Here is a 21811-nt window from a genome sequence, read left to right on the forward strand (position 1 = left end):
TTTTTTTTTTATGTTAATGGGAAAATGCAACAAATATGAATTAGAAGTTACCCCGATGGCTGCAAAAGTGGAAATACACTTTAAGCTTCCCCATGAAGTTCAATGTGCTTCTGCAGGAAAGCAGTAAGAAACCGTGCAAATTTTAGCTTATGTGGGTTCTCTGTAAGTACCATCTGTGCTTCAGTCAAGCATTAGCATTCATCCACATTAGATCTTTCATCATTTCATGTAACGTAGCCCATAATGTAGAAAACAATCTGACATCCCCCGAATGTTTTGTTCTTACCAAACTCGTTTTTCAACAGAGAATCCAGGCCAGAACCTGAACAGACTGTTTCAGGAGGTACCGAAAAGAAGAAATGGGTCTGAAGGTACGTCACAAGCAGCTGTCTCTATGTTTGTAGCCAACCATTCTGCTTCCACTCTTGCTGTGTAACCAAACAGGGGCATGTGATTCTGGCCTGGAATCTGATAGAAAAACAGCTGTAGTAAGTATAAAACACGGGTTCTCAGACATGGTCTCTCTCACAGAAACTATCTTTTTGTAGAACAAACTTGAGATTATGTTCTTTAACCTGGGTTCTTGAAGGTGGACCTTCGTTAACATTGAAAATGAGTCCTTAAAGCTCATAAAATAGACACAGCCTACCCGCTTATAACCCCAAGTTGGCAGCAATCTGGTGGTCAGGAAACACCAAGATGAGAAGGTGCACCAGGTTTTTGCACTGAGCAATTTATGAATGTCTTTCACATATAAAGACGCAGCAAATTTGTGCAGTCATCAACTGCCAAGAAGATGTGAGGATTTGACAAGTGTGGACGTTACAATTTCACTCAGGTTTCCAATGATATTTTGTTGGGAAGATTTCCCCTTACTATCAATGGAACTGAAAGGAACATGACTATCCCATACCCACTCATTAAAAAAAACAATGAAAATATAAAGGAGTTCCACCACCAGATAAAAGTATGGCAGCTGCCATTGCTGACTTGTCTTTAACCACCTTAATACCGGGCACTTTCTCCCACTTCCTGCCCAGGCAATTTTCAGCTTTCAGAGCTCTCACACGACAATTGCGTGGTCCTGCAACACTGTACCCATATGATGTTTTTTTCACACAAATGGAGCTTTCTTTTGGTGGTATTTAATCACAAACAAAAAAAGACTGAAAATTTTGTTTATATTTGTTTTGTTATAAAAAATTGCAAATAAGTTGTTTTTCCAAAATGTATACTGCTACATTACTTTGGTAAAATTAACCCAAATCTGTGTATATTATTTGGTCTGTGTGAAAGTTATGGAGTCTACAAGCTTTGGTACCAGTCATTGAAAATGTATCACACCTGATGTACTCATTTTTTGAGGCCCTAGCATACAGTGCAAATACTCACCAAATGATCCCTTTTTGAAAAGTAGACAGTCCAAGATATTTAGTAAGAGGCATAGTGAGTTTTTCAAAGTTATAATTTATTCCCACAATTATATGGAAAATAAAGAAATGAAATACATTTTTTTTCACACAAATGTCATATTCAGAGGTCCTGCAGATTTTATTTATTTTTTTAACGTCAGCCGCTACAAATACTGCAGCTGCTGACTTTTAAAATATGGACACTTACCTGTCCAGGGCACCCGAAGCCAACATCAATGGGGGGGGGGGGGATTCCGAAAAGTGGAAATTCAATTTTTAGGTGGAACTCCACTTTAACAAGTTGTCTCTTAGGCAGAATACAAGAGACCCCATAACAACAGTGCGGAAGGAGTAAAAGAAAAAAAAAAATGTCCAATTGTTGCTGAAGGATTATGATGTTTATTTATGTAAAGTAAATTTTATGGGTGGAAAAATTTCCATAGATGACGCTTTATAAGCCTTTACAGGTTACCAGTTTATAGTTACAGCAGAAGCCTGGTGCTAGAATTATTGCTCAAGCTCTGACGTTTGCGGCAGTACCTCACATGTGTAGTGCTATTGTCGTTTATGTATGCATTACAAGACCAACACGCGCATTCACCTTTGCACGGTGGGACGGGGGTGCTTTAAATTTTTTTTATCTTTTTTTTTTTTTTATATGTTGTGTATTATTTAGTATAGTATAGTAGCACCACTTTACCATTGTTTTAGCAGCAGTATTCAGCTGATAGCGGACGGTTTTACCCCCCTGCTAGATGCCGAGAAAGGGTTAAAACCACTGCAAGAGCGGTGAAGGAGTGGTGTATACACTGCTCCAAAGATGCTGCTAGCGGGACTTTTTATTTTTTATTTTTATTTTTTTACTGTCCTGCCAGCGCACCAAGGGCTTTCACACTGGAGACACAGCAGCGGCTCTTTCAGGGCGCTTTGCAGGCACTATTTTTAGCGCTGTATCGCCTGCAAAGTGCCTCAGTGTGAAAGGGGTCTAAGACTGGGATGCCTTTAAAGTTCATGTTTGTGTAAAGGCAGGCGTCCCAATTTATTTTTTACCTGAAGAAAAGAAGCCATGAGACTTGTTCGCTATTATTTTGTAATGAAAAGAGCAATCGGAAAAGTATAGTAGCCCACAGTAACCAGTCATAATCATCTTCTATTTTACTTTCTGATGAAATGTGAAATCTGATTGGTTGTCATTGGTTACTGCAATTTATAATTGCGCTAAATACCGGCTTGTTAGATAAGCTTACAGCGATAAAAACCAAAAGAAAGTAACGATTTCCAATTAAATGTAATATTTAGGCTAGTTGCACATGGAAGTAAAAAATGCAGTTTTTTTTTACTGATCTGAAATGAGCTGTATTCTTGTCTATGCTACATTGCACACAGCTGAGTAAAGATTGGTAATGCAGCATTGAGTACAAAGCGATAAAACAAAAATAGAAAATGTTACATTTGAGTAATGTACTCGCATACATAATTACTCTATAAGTATGCTTACATGGAGTATATTACTATACTGGCAATGACAAAGAATTTTACTTGTCTATACTCTTGCACACCTTTACTCGCCTATACTCGCGTATACGCAACATTACTCATCTTCACACACAGTTTTTGGCCCCCTGCTCAGGGGCTTCACAGGTTCCTGAGTAAACATCAGTAAATGCAGGGCCGTCTTTAATATTGATTGGACCCTGGGCAAAATTTTTCTTGCCTCCCCCCCATGCAGTTTTGCTCTCGACCTGCTCTGAGACATACAATAAATAGCAGCTAGACTCAAAATCAGTTTACTAAATCAGATCAGGCAGCTATTGTGATTGGTTGCCAGAGGTTACAGTGTATCATTACCGCTCACTGACTGGTTGCTAGAGGTTACAGCACACATTACAGCTCACTGATTAGTTACTAGAGGTTACAGCGCATGATTTCTGCTTGTTGAGATTACTGTACAGTAATACTGCTTGCTGATTCTTTGCTAGAGGTTACAGCACATCATCTCCTCACTCCAGGGGTCGTACTATACATATGGATGCTGCCTTTATTTACATATCTATGCTGCCAGATGCAGTTATTTACATATGAAAAACAGCCCTGAGTAAATGATGACACCTGTGTGCAAGGGGCCTTAATCTGATTACTGCAGGTAACAATAAAATGTTACATATGTTCAGTGCCTTCAATGGTATTTTTCAAAATGCTTGTTACATGAGTCAGTTTAGCATTTGATATATGATAGAATTGACAGGTCCTTACACTAAATAAAATGTAATAAAAATGGCACATATTTTACAGAATGCTATAATATGCCAAGCAAGGAAGACAATTCTTGTTCAATAAATTTTTATTGATGTTCACAATACAGAACTGCAAGCGTAAACCAACACATGTACATATGAAATTCACACAACATAACTTAGTTCACAGGGCCGTAGCCTAAAAAAGAAGATTGGAATGAATACAGGTCTAAAGTAACACTTGCTATGTGTTAAGTGTTTGTAAAGCTGAACTGCTGGTGTATTAAATGCATAATACAGTTTTATTCATTACAATGTTTTTTTTTTTCGAATCTGTCTTGATATGAGACTCCCCTGTGCTGTAGAACTCAGACTAGGAGAGGGAGGTTCAATATTCTGAACCAGTTGCTCTTTTCTGGACATTCTGAGAAGGTGCTAAAACAGGAGAGATATAATCTCATCAGGATGCTGCTTCTCCTCCATTGTCCAATCACAGGCTGGAGGCAAGGTGGTAACCAAGCTGCATTACTTATATGCAGTAGAAAAAAAGTGAAGTTGCCCAACATGGCTGTGCTATTTAACCACTTCCCACCCGGCCGATGCATATATACGGCCGGGTGGGAGCCGTCTACTCCTGATAGGACGTTCAGGAACGTCATTCAGGAGTAGCGGGATCGCGCGCGCCCGCGCAGCGGCGCGATCCCGATGTGCTCGTGTCACCCGGACACGGCACATCTCAGATCGGCAGGAGGGCTCTGTGATTGACCCTCCTGATCACATGACGGCCGTGTCCAATCACGGCCGTCATGTGATGTAAACAAACAGCCGGTTGCTAGGCAATCGGCTCTCCTCTCCTCACACGGAAGTCACCGCTGAGGAGAGGAGAGCAGAACGCTGCAGCCGGCTGATGATCAGTGAGTATGGGCTGCTTTTTACAGCTTTTTACTCACTGATCATCAGTGTAGTGTAAACACACAACACACCACACAGTACAAACACAGTCCCCACATATGTCCCCAAAACACACATGTCCCCAAAACATACATGTCCCCAAATAATAAAAACACATGTCCCTAATAATAAAAACATGTCCCCCACATATGTCCCACTAAAATCACATGTCCCAATGATTATCTGCACACATATGTACGTGATCACCTGCACACATATGTACATGATCATTTGCGTACATATGTCCGTGATCACACAAACCAATTATTATACACTTAACGGAATTTTTTTTACCAAAAACATGTAGCAGAATACATTTTGGCTTAAATTTATGACAAAATTTGATTTTATTGGATTTCTTTTCAAATAGAAAAAAGAAAATATTGTTTTTTTTCCAAATTTCCGCTATTTTTGCGCTTATATCGCAAAAAAAAAAAAACGGAGTCGTGAATAAATAACACCAAAATAAAGCTCTATTTGTGCGAACAAAATGATAACAATTTCATTTGGGTACAGTGTAGCATGACCGCGCAATTGTCACTGAAAGCGCTAGAGCGCTGAAAGCTGAAAATTGGGCTGGGAAGGAAGGGGGTGAAAGTGCCCTGTATTGTAGTGGTTAACAGGGCTGTGTAAATCTCAGGACAGGCTGGTTAAAATGATATACTTTTTGCAGATAGAACAGCTCTCATGTACGGTATTTCAGCTTTGTATTTGGTGGTTCCCCATATGTCAGCTTTCTCAATAATGATATTCAGGCAAAGTTAACTGCAGAAGCTATTAGCTGGAATATAAATATACTTTTCAGCACTCTTCTTCTAGATAAAAGGTTTGTTTTAACGTTAAGTGTCTCTTTGTATGCTTACTGTGGATGACAATGATCCTGGATGATGTTCTTATTGAAGGCAAAACCCAGAATTAAGTTATAACTCATTCCAAACCAGCACCTGTTTAGCTAGAAGTAATTGCTAGCACCAGTACTTAATTATTATTGTGGGGCTTCGTATACTGTAGTGCAAATTGACCCCCTGACGAATGCACATTGAAAATAAAGGCTGAGCTGCTCAGTGGTTTGAATTGCAAAATTATAATGTTGTATGGCAACTGTTTGCGTGAGCAGCTGTACAGGACTGTGAGACAAGGGAATTTGTGGAGAAATGTAGGGGAAAATAGAAATATGGAATGAAAACTATATGTCCCATCCAAGTTAGGAAAGGCAGTACGTTTTAGAATGTCCATATATAGTTACATAGTTAGGTTGAAAAGACAGTTCAACCATAAAAATAAATAAATAAAAAATAATACACAATCCTATACCTACAGTTAATCCAGAGGAAGGCGGAAAACCCCAGCAAAGCATGATCCAATTTGCTCCAGCAGGGGAAAAACTTCCTTTCTGATTCCCCGAGAGGCAATTGGATTTTCCCTGGGTCAACTTTACCTATTAATGTCAGTACCCAATTATATTCTGTACGTTTTAGGAAAGAATCCAGGCCTTAAAACAATCTACTGAGCTGGCCAGAACCACCTCTGGAGGGAGTTTATTCCACATTTTCACAGCTCTTACTGTGAGAAACCTTTCCGTATTTGGAGATGAAATCTTTTTTTTCTTTTCTAGGCGTAAAGAGTGCCCCCTTGTCCTCGGCGTTGACCGTAAAGTGAATAACCCAACACCAAGTTCACTATATGGACCCCTTATGTATTTTCTACATGTTGATCATATCCCCCTTAATCTCCTCTTCTCAAGAAAGAATACATTCAGTTCCTCTAATCTTTCCTCCATGCCTCTTATCTGTTTGGTTGCCCTTCTCTGCACTTTCTCCAGGTCCCCAATATCCTTTTTGAGAACTGGTGCCCAAAACTGAACTGCGTATTCCAGATGAGGTCTTGCTAATGATTTGTACAGGGGCAAAATGATGCCTCTCACTCTGGAGTCCATACCTCTCTTAACCACTTTAATACCAGGCACTTACACACCTTCCTGCCCAAGCCAATTTTCAGCTTTCAGCACTGTCGCAATTTGAATGACAATTGCGCAGTCATGCAACACTGTACACAAACACATTTCTTATCATTTTGTTCCCATAAATAAAGCTTTCTTTTGGTGGTATCTGGTGACCTCTGCAATTTTTACTTTTTGCGCAACAAATAAAAAAAAAGAGACAGAAAATTTGGAAAAAATTTAGGTTTTTCTTTGTTTCTGTTACATTTTTTTTAGTAAATAAGTAAGTTTTCTTCAATGACGAGTACTGATATGGCTGCACTGATGGGCACTGATAAGGCGGCACCAATTAGATGGCACTGATGGGCACTGATAGGCAGCACTGACGAGCACTCATAGGTGGAACTGACGGGTACTTATGGGTGGCACTGATAGGTGGCACAGTTGGGCACTGATGGTCACTGGTGGGCATGGATGGGCACTGAGAGGTGCCACTGACACTGATGGGTGGCATTGCTGGGCATCACTCTTTTTTTAGCTGGACCATAATTTTGCCAGTCAGTGCCCATTTGTGGGCACTGATTGGCATGTATTGTGCAATTTTTTTCACCTCATCTGCCACATAGTTGCCCAATTAAACAGTGCATTGAGGTCGGCTTGTAAGTTGGAGACATCCTGTAAGAACGTGATTCCACTGTCATTAGCAAAGACTGAAATTGTACTTTTAATCCCAGACCCTTTATCATTTATAAAGGTATTAAAAAGTAAAGGTCCCAGCACTGAACCTTGGGGTACACCACTGATAACCTTAGACCTTTCAGAGTAAGAATCCTTAACCACCACGCTCTGAATTCTGTCTGTTTTCTATCCATTTACAAACCAATCTTTCCAAACCTGTAGACTTTACCTTACACATTATCCATGTGTGGGCAACTGTGTCAAACGCTTTTGCAAAATCCAAGTATATCATGTCCACAGCCACCCCTCTGTCCAAGGTTTTACTTACCTCTTCATTAAAAGTAATAAGATTTGTTTGACAACTTCTGTTTTTCATTAACCTAAGCTGTCTGTTGCTTAAAATATGATCAACTAGATTGCAATAGGGCTTAAATCATCAGGGAAGGGCAAAAAAATTTGGTACATCTTTGCAATTCATGCACATTTCCCTGTGTTTTGTTCCCTAAAGGCCCTGCAAGTACAGAAAACAACCTGGTCTTTGCTAGAAATGCACCCAGCTCTTAATTTTTTATTGTAGGCTGACAACACGCAGCATTTTTTTTGGGTGGAGGGTAAACTATTCATCTATGCCACTGTCTTCATTTTCAAAGCATAAATACTATTTGACTTGTATCCCAAGTTAAGTACCGGGGGGGCTAATTAGACCTTTGAGATAACATGGAACGTGTGCAGAGGTCACAGGACAGGTTTGAATTTCTGAAAAGATTGACACATTTTTGGACTTAAAAAACGTATATAACAAAATTCTTTCAGTATTCTATTTAATAGACCATAATGCAGACAATAACAGAAGTTCATTATGGGAATATAACATGCTTGTTAAGTAGTGGGGGATTTTCACCACTCTTATTAGCATGCATGGATTGAACAAAAAAATACCTTTTTAGTACCACTTTAAATGAAATAATGAAACTTTTTGTTGCTCATTTCAGCAATTCTTGTTTGATTTTTATTTTATTTTTTTTGTTATCTCTATTTTGAAAGCTACTGGAGCTGCAATGTGAACTATAAACTGTAAAGCCGATTGGAATAACATCATAAAATATTCTATTTGCTAATAAACACTCTTGCTAAATCTCTTCTGATGTTCACTCACATGATTTTGACTTGGATATCTGATTTCTGTATCCAGGGTGCCAGAGATCATTCAATTTCGGACATTGAAATACTCAAACCCCAAAAAATATTACCCAAGAAACACATAAACATGGAAAAATACAAAATTCAATTCTTTTGAGTTCTCCAGTTTGAACAGCTGCTTCTTTGATGAGCCTAATATTATAGATGAAGAATAATATAGGTCCATGTGTTTTTCCGTATATGAGCTCTGTACTTTTCTTGACCATTACATAGGTGCCATTTATAGTTGGCTGATATTGAGTGAGTCTGTATTTTCTGGTCTGTGCTTTTATTGAACTACTCTGAACTCATTGCTATGTAGCAACATGAAGACACCGCTGCTTTTTTTGTAAGCACAGGGACTGGATGTGCCAATTCCCCAAATACTATCTTATAAAATGATAAAAGTGCCACTTGCACTAGACCTAAGGTTTTCATAATATCACCCAACATAAATGTCCCCCCTCTTTCTGTTTGTGGTTTATGCAACTGCAAAGAAAGCATCAGCAAGTAGCTTTAATTGCATCTCTAACAGAACTCAAATTAATCCTATTAAACTAATTATTATACCTTGGCTTAGGAGGTTTTTTTTTATAGCTTTAGAACATCTCACTGATGGAAAGGATCACAGGTGGCAGATGTGCTGAGTTGCATTCATGGATGAGTTGAAGGCTGCAGATAAGGATGCAAATAGGAGCCTAATAATTCATGTTATAGCTCATTACAGCTTAAAGTGGACCTAAACTTGTCTACTTTACTCAGTCAGGGGACACAGGAGGGAGGGTAGCGACAATAAATAAAAGATTTGCCTCCTCCTTCAGCTTAAATGGAATCGGGATAGAAATGTGGGAAATGCTGTTGCTGGTGTGAGAGGGTCAAGGGCCACCCAAATTATAATAGTTGCCAACATGTCAACTGCCTGACCCCACACACTGTCTCCATCTTCTAAGCATGAAGGGTGTAAAAGCAGGAACTGTCAGACTTAATGGTGACCTCTGACCCCCAGACACTCCAGCTGAAGGGTCAGACTCAGACAAAGTAATTAATGCTAAATAAAAGGGAAATATGAAGCCTTGCAAAGTTGTAAGCCTGAATATAGCTAGCTAGGAACCGTGAGAACCACCACTACATCTCCCTTAGTATTGATATGCAACCAACCAAAGCTGGACCCAGAAAAAGTAGTTACATTTTTTAAATACATATTTGATAGTTGTTCTACCGGCCAAAGGAATTGTAAGTCTGCGTATCTAGCGTTCATATCCAGGTACCCCAGGCAGCTATAGCATAGCTTCATTAAGAGCACTGGTCAGAATACAACCCCCAAGCCGGCTGCTTGATAATGAAGAAGAAACCGCACACTGATCACATCATCCCTCACTCTGCCCTCTTTCATGTCAGCATGTTCAACCAGTATATGTGAATGTAGTAAAGCCTGATTGGCATAAAGTGCCTTTAATCCCCAAGAATATTTTTTTTTCTTATTTGCTCCCTTTTGATCTGTTCTATATGCCATTGAAAGCTTTTGATCAATAAGTAGAAATAAATACCTCTTGATTCTCCCAGAAATCATATAAGCTGATAACTCCTCTTTCTGTCTTTGACATTTATCAGTTTGTATTCTTTCCAGGTGTGGTTCTGTGTGTGGACTATTTTACATCTCCCCCTATGTTGTGGAGGAGCAGGGTAGGTGCTTTATAGTCGTAAACACTTGTTGTCCTAGGGTGACAGCATTCATATATATAGTGCCATGAAAAAGTATTCATACCCCTTGAAATCTTGCACATTTTGTCATGTTAAAACCAAAAACCTAAATGTATTTTATTGGGATTTTATGTGAAAGATTAACACAAAGGGACACATAATTGTGAAGTGGAAGGAAAATGATAAATGGTTTTCCAATTTTTTTACAAATAAATATGTGAAAAGTGTGGCGTCCATTTGTATTCAGCCCCATTTACTCTGATACCCCTAACTAAAATCTAGTGGAACCAATTGCCTTCAGAAATCACCTAATTAGTAAATAGAGTCCACCTGTGTGTGATTTAATCTCAGTATAAATACAGCTGTTCTGTGAAGCCCTCAGAGGTTTGTTAGAGAACCTTAGTGCACAAACAGCATCATGAAGGCCACGGAACACACCAGACAGGTCAGGGATAAAGTTGTGGGAAAGCGTAAAGCATGGTTAGGTTATACAAAAAAAAAATATCCCAAGCTTTGAACATCTCATGGAGCACTGTTCAATACACCATCTGAAAATGGAAAACTTATGGCACAACTGCAAACCTACCAAGATATGGCCTTCCACCTAAACTGAAGAGCCAGGCAAGGAGAGCATTAATCAGAGAAGCAGCCAAGAGGCCCATGGTAACTCTGGAGGAGCTGCAGAGATCCACAGCTCAGGTGGAAGAATCTGTCTACAGGCCAAATATTAGTCTGCACTCCACAAATCTGGCCTTTTATGTAAGAGTGGCAAGAAGAAAGCCATTGTTGAAAGAGAGCCATAAGATGTCCCATTTGCAGTTTGCGAGAAGTCATGTGGGGGACACAGCAAAATGTAACTTTTTGGCCTAAAAGCAAAATGCTGTGTGTGGCGTAAAAAACGCTGCATATCACCCTGAACACACCATCCCCATCGTGAAACATGGTGGTGGCAGCATCATGTTGTGGGGATGCTTTTCTTCAGCAGTGACAGGAAAGCTGGTCAGAGTTGATGGGAAGATGGATGGAGCTTGGAAGACTTGAGACTGGAGCGGAGGTTCACCTTCCAGCAGGACAACAACCCTAAACATATAGCCAGAGCTACAATGGAATGGTTTAGATCAGGGGTAGGCAACCTGGGGCCCTCCAGCTGTTGCAGAACTACAAGTCCCATCATGCCTCTGGAAGTAATTGTAACTGCCAGCCTTGCAATGCCTCATGGGAAATGTAGTTCCACAACAGCTGGAGGGCCCCCAGTTGTCTACCCCTGGTTTAGACCTAGACTAAAGCATATTCATGTATTAGAATGGCCCAGTCAAAGTCCAGACTTAAATCCAATTGAGAATCTATGGCAAGACTTAAATTGCTGTTCTCAGACGCCCTCTATCCATTCTGACAGAGCTTGAGCTATTTTGCAAAGAAGAATAGGCAAAAATGTCACACTCCTAGATGTGCAAAGCTGGTAGACACATCCCCAAAAAGACTTGCAGCTGTAATTGCAGAAAAAGGTGGTTCTACAAAGTATTGACTCCGAGGGGCTGAATACAAATGCACGCCACACTTTTTTATTTGTAAAAAATATTGAAAACCATTTATTTTCCTTCTGCTTCACAATTATGTGCCACTTTGTGTTGGTCTATCACATAAAATCCCAATAAAACACATTTACATTTTGGTTGTAACATGACAAAATGTGAAAAATTTCAAGGACTTTGAATACTTTTTCAAGGCACTGTATAGTGTAGTGAGTGAGCATTGTTACCCTAGGACGGGGAGGATCACCAGATATTAAAAAAAAAAGAGATCTAATGTAGCGACCACAGAATCGGTAAGTTTCAAAATGTTACCCTACTTTTTCTCAGTCTAAGAGGTGGATTACAGGAGGCTAATATTAAGACAAGATCAGATATTTACACTAGCTGCATTAAAGCAGGGGTAGTAAATCTTTTGAGCCTGGTGTACTGAAAAAACATTTGTAGGAAATTGAGAGTGCCAGATTTATAAAACAAAATGGGGTAGATTTTACTAAATCTAGTAAGCACAAAATCTGGTGTAGCTGTGCATAGTAATCAGCTTCTAGGTTTTATTGTTAAAGCTTAAAGTGGTAGTAAATCACGTAAAAAAAAAAAATGGTTACCCCCAGCAGATTAATGTCGTAATGTGCTAGTATGGACCCCCATTATGACAGACTTACCTTTTGAAATGGATACCTCCAGCGGCACCCTGTCACCACTGACAGGGAATCCATCTTCACCCAGTCTTCCTTCTGGGTTTGTGGGCTCTGACTATTTCAGTGGCCAAGCCGCAATGATGTCATGGGTTCGCAGCTCTCTTAATAGATGGCATTCAAGTTTAAGAGATCCTTCTTGTACTTACAGGTAAGCCTAAGGCCCCTTTCAGAGAGGTGGACTTCAGCAGCAGATCCGCTTGCTCAGCGGGGAATCTGTCCACTGATCCCCTCTGAGAAGGCAGATGACAGGTCCTTGTCCGTGTTATGCCGAGCGGAAACAGACACAGCACGCTGCACTTTATTGGTGATCAGATGGAAACAGACCGCCTATCCATTTTCATTTGACTGTCGTCCGGAATGGATTTCCCATCCCTCTGTTTTAGCAGACAGGATCAGATTGGATGTCAGCAGGGGTCAATGGACCCATGTCCATTGACGTCCGCTGCTCCGTAGAGGGCAATAGTTGGTCTGATCGGGTCCACCTAGAAAACTGATAGGTGGACCCGATTGGTCCGCCTGTATGAAAGGGCCCTTATTATATGCTTACCCGTAGGTACAAAATAATAACAAAGGGAGTTTACTCCCACTTATATTGAACAAGCTAAAGTTAGAAGCGGATTGGTTACTATGCACAGCTGAAACAGATTGTGTGCACAAGTTTTAGTAAATACCGCCCAGTGTCTACTTCACACTCTTAATGAAGAAAATAAACATTTAGTAATTACTCTGTAGTTCTATAAACTAGATGTGAAAATAATAACCCCTAGATTTGGTGTCAGTGACTGCCATAATAATCCCCACATTGGTGTCTGTGTAACACTGCTTTGTTAAATAAAGTAAAACTTTCACTCCAGAACATAAAGTGAACGGAAATCTTTTTTTCTTTTTTTTTTTCTTACTGCATTGGTTGGTGTTTTTGTTTTAATCAGTCTGAATTTAATAGAATGAACAACGTTAGAATTTTCCTTTCACCACTATACTATCTGTGATGCTTTATCCGTTTTATATTTGGAATCTTTCTGGTCAGTATCAGTTTGTCTGCTGGTCATAGCTAGCCAGACTTTTTATCCCTTCCTTTCTGGATCCTTTCCCAGTACTGTTCTGCTCTTCTTCCAGCCCCTCCTGGTGTGATCTAACCCTGCCTCCGCTACACAGGGCAGAGGGCACTAATCCATTGGCACTATATTTTAGCTATATATGCATACCTCTTGATCAGTGTTCTACCTTGGCACAGTATTGCCAAGTAGATATACTATTACAGCTCATTAGCATTTCCAGCCGAGTTTAAACCAGTCATGTCTAAAAATAGTTTTTACTTGATCGAAACTTGGCAAACATATTTTACAGTCTGGCCAAATATCCTGCATTTGTTGATTTGTTCAATATCCTGTTTCCAGCAAACTTCAGTTGAGAGAGAAGCAGAGCACTTAGTGTTCTAATCGACTCTGCTTGACTGACAGCTCCTTATGAAAATTATAGCAGCATGTATTGGGCTTTATTTAATCAGTAAAATTATTATGATATTGCACACTTTCGCAACAGATTTTGCTTGGCTATATGTAGATGAGAAGAAACTAGTTGTAAAAAAGGAGTTATGGAAAATTTTTAAGCATCTTGGAACTGGAGGCAGAAGAAGTTTTCGGCATCCTAGAATTGTTGGTCAAAACCACCAGATTGCATATCTTACTTTTTGAGTTGGGCTAACTCTGCAGCCCCGGCCCCATCTTTCCATATACAACCTCTGCTGTTAACCTCAGATCAGCCAACAACCTCCTCCACTGGCCTTGGCTATGCAGCTTCACATGGTTCTAGTTCTTCTCACTGCGTTGACAGACTTACAAGTAGGGATGCACTGAAATGTCAGCCGCCGAAACATTTCGGTCGAAAATGGCCTGTGCCGAAAAAAAATAAATAAAAATGGGGCAGGGCGCCCCTGGTGCTGCCTATCAGGGGGGCTTCCTATATCGTAGAAGAGAGGAGAGCCGCCGCCTGTTTGATTAGAGCAGGGGTCTTCAAACTACGGCCCTACAGTTGTTCAGGAACTACAATTCCCATCATGCCCAGTCATGTCTGGGAATGTCAGAATTTTACAATTCCTCATGGGATGTGTAGTTCCGCAACAGCTGGAGGGCCGTAGTTTGAAGATCCCTGGATTAGAGCGTCGGGAACATCACAGCTTTCATTTCAATAGCTGTGTGCTCCCTGCTGCGAGCCGTCACATACAGCCCCTCCCCCTTGCCTGGGGAACTTTGATAGACAGATCACCCATCCCAGAATTGGACGGGGGATCTGTCTATCAAAGTGCCCGGGCAAGGGGGAGGGGCTGTATGTGACGGCTCGCAGCAGGGAGCACACAGCTATTGAAATGAAAGCTGTAATGTTCCCTGCGCTGTAATCAAACAGGCCGCGGCTCTCCTCTCCCTTCACAGGCTGCACTACTGGGGACACTGGCTGCACTACTGGGGACACTGGCTGGCTGCATCTGATGGGCACTGGTGAGGCTGCATTGATCTCTTGTATCATGTCCGCAGTCTCTGACTTTCTGACCATGTTCCCAGTCTCTGACTATCTCCTGTACCATGTCCCCAGTCGCTGACCATCTCCTGTATAAAAATATTTTTAAAAACAGTCACTTTCGGTTTTGGTTTTCGGCCTAGTGTATTTTTCATTTTCGGTATCGATTTCGGCACCAAAAAAAACATTTAGTGCACCCCTACTTTTTTGGCTTTTTCAAAGGGCCTATGGTGAAAAGGGCAAATGTGTGATACACCATGGCCCACCAGTACAGTGGAGTGTTTATCATAAATAAAAAAACAGATCTGCCCCACATGCTTAGCTCTCAGCAATGTTTTAGAATGCAAAGCCTCTGGTGATACTAGTTTAGTGGAGAAGGCTGCAAAACTGCTGGAGCCAGTTGAGGAGGATACTGGCTGATCGAAAGTCAGTAGTGAAGAGTATAAATGTCAGAGGAAGGCACCTTCCCCCTGCTGTGTGCCCCCAGAGCAAGCGGTTTGCTCTGGGGGTACTTGTGTGTGCTCGCTCCTGAGCCATCTCTGTGTATCTGAGACACACACAGAATGTGGTCAGTCCCCCCGCTCCTTCCTCATTAGTTGTGATTGACAATTGGATCATTGGGTCAAGATCAGGCTCAGGTGAGTATGGGGGGGGGGGGGTGAGGAGGGAGGGGGCAGCTGCACCTAAAGGAAAAACCTTCAGGCTCTAGAACCACTTTAAGGTGTAACATTGTACAAATGTGATCCCACCCTTCCTCCCCCACCCCCCCCCCCCCATCCCCGAACCCCCTGAAAATCAGGGAGAAAAAACAGCCAGATCAGTAAGTAAAAACCGCACATGACACTTGTTAGGCACAGAGTTAACCCCTTGGTTGCACCTTGATTTTAACCCCTTCCCAGCCGTTGTCATTAGTACAGTATACAGCGTTCTCACTGATCACTGTATTAGTGTCACTAGCAACGTCGGTGTCAGTGACCCTCCCAGCCACTGTCTGTTAGCACCAGATTGCCCCCCACACTATCACAGTCCCACTTAATCTCTGTTCACCACTTTACTGTATATCTACTATAGCTGCATAAATTCCAGTATATATATTTATACCATAGTTTGTAGATGCTATAACTTTCACACAAACCAATTAATATAACTTAATGTGATAGTGACATGGTGAATGTTTTTTATTTTATTTATTTTATTTTTTATTACCAAAGACATGTAGCAGAATACATTTTGATCTACATTTATAAAGACATTATTTTTTTTTTTTTTTATTTAATATGTTTTATAACAGACAGTTGAAAATACTGGTTGTTTCTTTTTTTTTTTTTTTTTTTATTCTGTATATTTTTTACTTGTATAATAAAAAATAACTCAGTGATGATGAAATACCACCAAAGGAAAGCTCTATTTGCGTGATTTGTTTTTTATAAATTTTATTTGTGTACAGCCTTGCATGACCGTGCAATTGCCAGTTAAAGTAGCACAGCACTGAATAGCAAAAAATGGTCTAGTCATGAAGAGGGTCAAACCTTCCGGTGGTCAAGTGGTTAATTTCTTATATTTGCAAATAATAGTATCTGCTGGGCCTCGGGATGAAATCGGTGAAGAGGTGATGGGCAGATGTTTAGCCTAATGCCTGGTACACACTTATCGAAAGTCGGCCATTTCCGCAACAACGGAATGACTTTCTATACATGTGTACCGCTGTCTGTTCAACAGAATTCGGTCTAATGACCGGCTTCTGTGGAACGCTCTTGCTGGAAAACCAGCATTGTATCAGCGCTTGCAGGTGCCGATAAGTGTATTCTGCTGGGGAGGAGTCCCCCCTGTCATAATACAATAGCACAGCAGAAGAAATCCCCCCCCCCCCCCCATCACACATCAATGTGTTATGGGGGGGATCTGTAATTTTACACCCAGTTTAAGTAGTGACCAGCTGAATCTATGAACCGATGAATCTATGAATCGATGTAACTGACAGCTGTATTTCTTCAGGTTCAGGTCAGCAGACCTTAGACTTTGCAGAAGGTGTCAACACTGAGTGACTGGTCACTTTATTGTTTATTTATTCTGAGAGATGTATGTTCTGTGCATTACCTAATAAAGCATTTTATTTATATTGCGACTTTAGGAAATATTACCACACGGATAAGAACCTCAGAGACAGGCTCAGATGATGCCATTAAGTCTATTCTAGAACAAGCCAAAAGAGAGCTGCAGGTGCTAAAGACTGGTAAGTGTCATTGGCCATCAACCTGTATATGAGTAATGAATATAAAGTCATTATAGAACACACTGGAGAACTTAAAACTAGAGCCTGAAAAAAAAAAAGTAAGACGTCTTGAGACTTGTAGTTATTTACCATCTGGAGAGAAATAATGTGTCCATGAAGTATATCTAAAGTGCAAACTTTTTATTTTTTATTTTTTTTGGAGAGGAAAAAAATCAAAAAAGTAGAGGTTCTAGGGTAATCTGCTATATAACAGGCGACATCCCAATTTTAGATATAATCAGAAGTTTCCCCTCAAAAGGTCAGGACTTTATAGGCATGAACTGTGAGTCATACAATTTTTTTAACAAAGTATAAAGTATTTTTATTACACAATGTATCAAAAATCAGTAAATATTGTACTCATACAGTCATATATGTGAAAGCTATTGGTACAAATTGCTTTTTGAGTGCGTAGTGTATTCGTAAAATCGCAGCAACACAGGCGCTCAAAATATGGATGAAAAAATATATATCATATGAATTCGATATGGCCTACGCATTACGGCGTCTTTATGTACTCCTTCGGGGATAATTCGGCATGCACTATGAATACAGAGAGAGAAGCGGCAACAGATGAGGACAAGGCATGTGTCCAGTGTACTAAGATCATTTATTTGGGGTGTTTGTAACATGCCCAATGTCTACCATTATTAAACACCTTTTTAATTCTGTTTAGCCCTTTCTTTGCCTTATTAGGCAGGTAACACCACTCTCTATCTAGCTTCCTGTGTTACCTGCTGCTCAGTGGAAAATGGTGTTGAACAATTAAAGCAATATTGACTGTTTAATTTGCAAAATTGGAAAGTGTATGTTTTCCTTGGAAAGTGTATGTTGACGTATTGAATAAGGTAGAAGCTGTGTTTACAACAATCATCCAGTCATGCAAGCAAAAACCCTGTTTCCCCCCCAACACATTGGGTATTTAAGCGCTTGCTGTTTTACTGCTACAGGGCAGCAGCTGTCGCTAGATCACATATATACACATGATCCAGGTAGGATGCACGCCACCTTCGGCTCGCTCCCGCTGTAATCACACACAGCAGGAGCCCAGCAGTGGGTACCGCAGACTTGGAGGCTGCTGTCACCCACTGATTGTTTAGTACATAGGCAAAACGACAATCTGCCTATGTAAACAAGGCAGACTGCCGTTCTGTCAATAGGGAAGGCATTGATCCTGTGTTCTTGAAAGCAGGGACAGAGATCTATGCCTTCCCTTAGTAAAAACAGCTCCCCACAGTACACAAGCACTAGCTAGGAACACATTTAGCCCTTTGATCGCCCCTGATGTTAACCCCTTCTCAGCCAGTGTCATTAGTACAGTGACACTGCATTATTTTTTTAGCACTTATCACTGTAATAATGTCACTGGTCCCCAAAAACTGTCCAAATTGTCCACCGCAATATTGCAGTCCCGCTATAAGTTGATCGCTGTCATTGCTAGTAAAAAAAAAAAATCCTATAGTTTGTAATTCGTTTTTTTTTTCTTTTTTTTTTATTAGATATGTTATAGTTAAGTAAAAAAACATTTTTTTCCCCAAAATTGTCGGTCTTTTTTTGTTCATAGCGCAAAAAATAAAAACCCGCAGAGGCGATCAGATACCACCAAAAGAAAGCTCTATTTGTGGCAAAAAAGGGCATAAGGACGCACGACCACGCAATTTTCAGTTAAAGTAACACAGTGCTGTATCGCACTCAGGAGGGGGGGGGGGTAAATCTTTCGGAGGTCAGGTGGTTAAAATGATAATAAAGCTTAATTTTTTTTTATTCAAATAAGTATAACATGTTTATTATTGCACAGAGCAGCCCTGATCCTCTTCCTCTGGGGTCACCCGCTGGCACCCCTTGGCTCCTCCTCCCCTCTCAAGTGCTCCAATAGAAAGCCGCTTTCTATAGTGGCACTTGCGTAGGCTTGCATCAATAGACACAGGATGGGTGGCTCCCTCGCCATAGGATTTGATTGGCAGCAGTGGGCGCCAATAGCTCCCACTACTATCAATCTGCCCAGTGAGGAGAGAGAGAGCTGGTGCACTTGTGTAAAGCGCTAGATCAAGATTGGGCTTGGGAAGTAAGTGGGGTGGTCCTGTAGCACAGAGTTTTTTAAACTGAATTTATTTAATGCATTCATATAAAACACCTTAAGGCTTTAGAACCACTTTAAAGTGAATACAGCTTCACCTTTTTAACATGCTAAATTAACATTCACAATGAAGTGTACAGTCTCTCTTTTGTAAATCAACCCAAATGTTTTAGTATGAATCATGGCAAATTACAAATCTTTCTAAACTGTAAAGAACCGATGCATGCATTTTAGATGTGCATTTGGTTGTATGCCTGCAGTCCTGCTTTAGAGGAAGATTTTGTTAAGTTTGGAGTGTAGAAATGCAGATTGCTAAAAACAGATAACATGATTTTCAGCTATAAGGAAAAGCAACTTGGTTTCTGCCATGCAAATCTACTGACTCGCAAGCTGATCAGCTGAAGGGCTTTTTACATGAATGTGGAAAACTCCTTTTAAGGATTCATACATCTGAACACTGTACCATCACCTAGTGTATGTTCTTTTCAGTTCCATCTTGTTAGCTCTTCAGATAAACTGCATCATCAGACTGCATGATGAAAGTGGCAGTATATACTTAGTATATACAGTATCTCACAAAAGTGAGTACACCCATAACATTTTTGTAAATATTTTATTATATCTTTTCATGTGAAAACACTAAAGAAATTACACTTTGCAACAATGTAAAGTAGTGAGTGTACAGCTTGTATAACAGTGTAAATTTGCTGTCCCCTTAAAGTAACTCAACACACAGCCATTAATGTCTAAACCGCTGGCAACAAAAGTGAGCACACCCCTAAGTAAAGATGTCCAAATTGGGCCCAATTGGTGTTATTGCTCGCTCGCTCTCTCTCTCACACTGGTCACTGGAAGTTCAACATGGCACCTCATGGCAAAGAACTTCTCTAAGGATCTGAAAAAAATGTATTGTTGCTCTACATAAAGGTGGCCTGGGCTATAAGAAGATTGCCAAGACCCTGAAACTGAGCTGCAGCCTGGTGTCCAAGACCATACAGCAGTTTAACAGGACAGGTTCCACTCAGAACAAGCCTTGCCATGGTCAACCAAAGAAGTTGAGTGCACATGCTTAGCGTCATATCTAGAGGTTGTCTTCGGGAAATAGACATATGAATCAAGCATGGTGGTGGGAGTGTCATGATCTGGGGCTTCATGAGTGCTGCCGGCACTGGGGAGCTACGGTACATGCCAACATGTACTGTGACATACTGAAGGAGAACATGATCCCCTCCCTCCGGAGACTGCGCCGCAGGACAGTATTCCAACATAACGACCCCGAACACACCTCCAAGATGACCACAGACTTGCTAAATAAACTGAGGGTAAAGGGGATGGACTGGCCAAGCATATCTTCAGATCTATTGAGCATCTGTGTGGCATCCTCAAACGGAAGGTGGAGGAGCTCAAGGTCTCTTACATCCACCAGCTCCTTGATGTCGTTATGGAGGAGTGTAAGGAGACTCCAGTGGCAACATGTGAAGCTCTGGTGAACGCCATGCCCAAGAGGGTTAAGGCAGTGCTGGAAAATAATGGTGGCCACACAAAATATTGACACTTTGGGCCCAATTTGGACATTTTCACTTAGGGGTGTACTCACTTTTGTTGCCAGAGGTTTAGACATCAATGGTTGTGTGTTGAGTTATTTTGAGGGGACAGCAAATTTACACTGTTATACAAGCTGTACACTCCCTACTTTACATTGTAGCAACGTGTCATTTCTTCAGTGTTGTCACATAAAAAGATATAATAAAATATTTACAAAAATGTGAGGCGTGTACTCACTTTTGTGAGATACGGTACATATATATTCACAAAGCAGTAATTGATGTCTATTAGTTTAGAGTTTACTGTGTACACTTGATTCAGTGTGTTGTATGTGAAGAGTCCTATTTAACTTTGAACACAACACATTCTCAACTATGGCATTAATCCTTGTGCATTAAGGAACACAGGTATTTAAAAACAGGGAAGTTATACTGCTGCCAATAGTAAGTTTAGGACACTGACAAACACAAAAATGACAAGCCAGCCCCTGTCTAATTCCTCCTCTACCCCATATGCCTCAGTTTTTTTGCAAGTGTCCTAGAAGGTTGAAAGATTTTATCTCAGTCAAGATTATTTTCTATGCTGTTGTTTGAGCTGGGCTCTTGATAACTACTATCCAGCTTTAGCCTTGGAGTCCATACCTGGACCCTGTTGGACTGGACAGGCTGGGCTAGCCTGGAATGTGACCTTTAGGCACTGGATTTCTCATTGTGGCATTTCTGCCACTGGCCTCTTCGTTGTGGCTGCAGAGAGTTTTCCAGGTCATGGTACAACCACAGCTGATCCTGTTTCTAAAGACTCACTTTTTGAGTAAGGCCATTTGGGCTGAAGTATTAAAAGTTGCCTCACTGTTGGCAACTGCTGGTTTTAACCATAGTAAGGGTTAAGGCTGAGGGGCCGAGTGCTGATGTCACCCACTGTATGCAGTGATGCATGTATACACTACATGCTCTCTTTTCCACCTTTCAGCATGCCTACTGCTACTGAAGCACCACGTAAATCTCCAGTCTCTGGTCTAAATACTAAGCAAAATCCACTGATCTATTTTCACTGTCCTGGTCACTTCTGTTCACCAGAAATCC

At 40.7% G+C, this 21811-nt stretch overlaps 1 protein-coding gene across 1 annotated transcript in view; it reads left to right on the forward strand.

Annotated features, from left to right (window-relative positions):
- CUX1 (cut like homeobox 1) overlaps positions 1–21811 on the forward strand; it is a 443218-nt gene that overhangs the window by 355423 nt on the left and 65984 nt on the right. Inside the window, 2 exon segments of the mRNA XM_077480526.1 lie at positions 306–371; positions 16967–17068. Coding sequence (XP_077336652.1) covers positions 306–371; positions 16967–17068 — 168 coding nt within the window.

This window comes from Lithobates pipiens, unplaced genomic scaffold (assembly GCF_037356315.1).
Source record: "Lithobates pipiens isolate NorthernLeopardFrog02 unplaced genomic scaffold, aLitPip1_a1.2 Scaffold_16, whole genome shotgun sequence".
Classification (NCBI taxonomy): domain Eukaryota; kingdom Metazoa; phylum Chordata; class Amphibia; order Anura; family Ranidae; genus Lithobates; species Lithobates pipiens.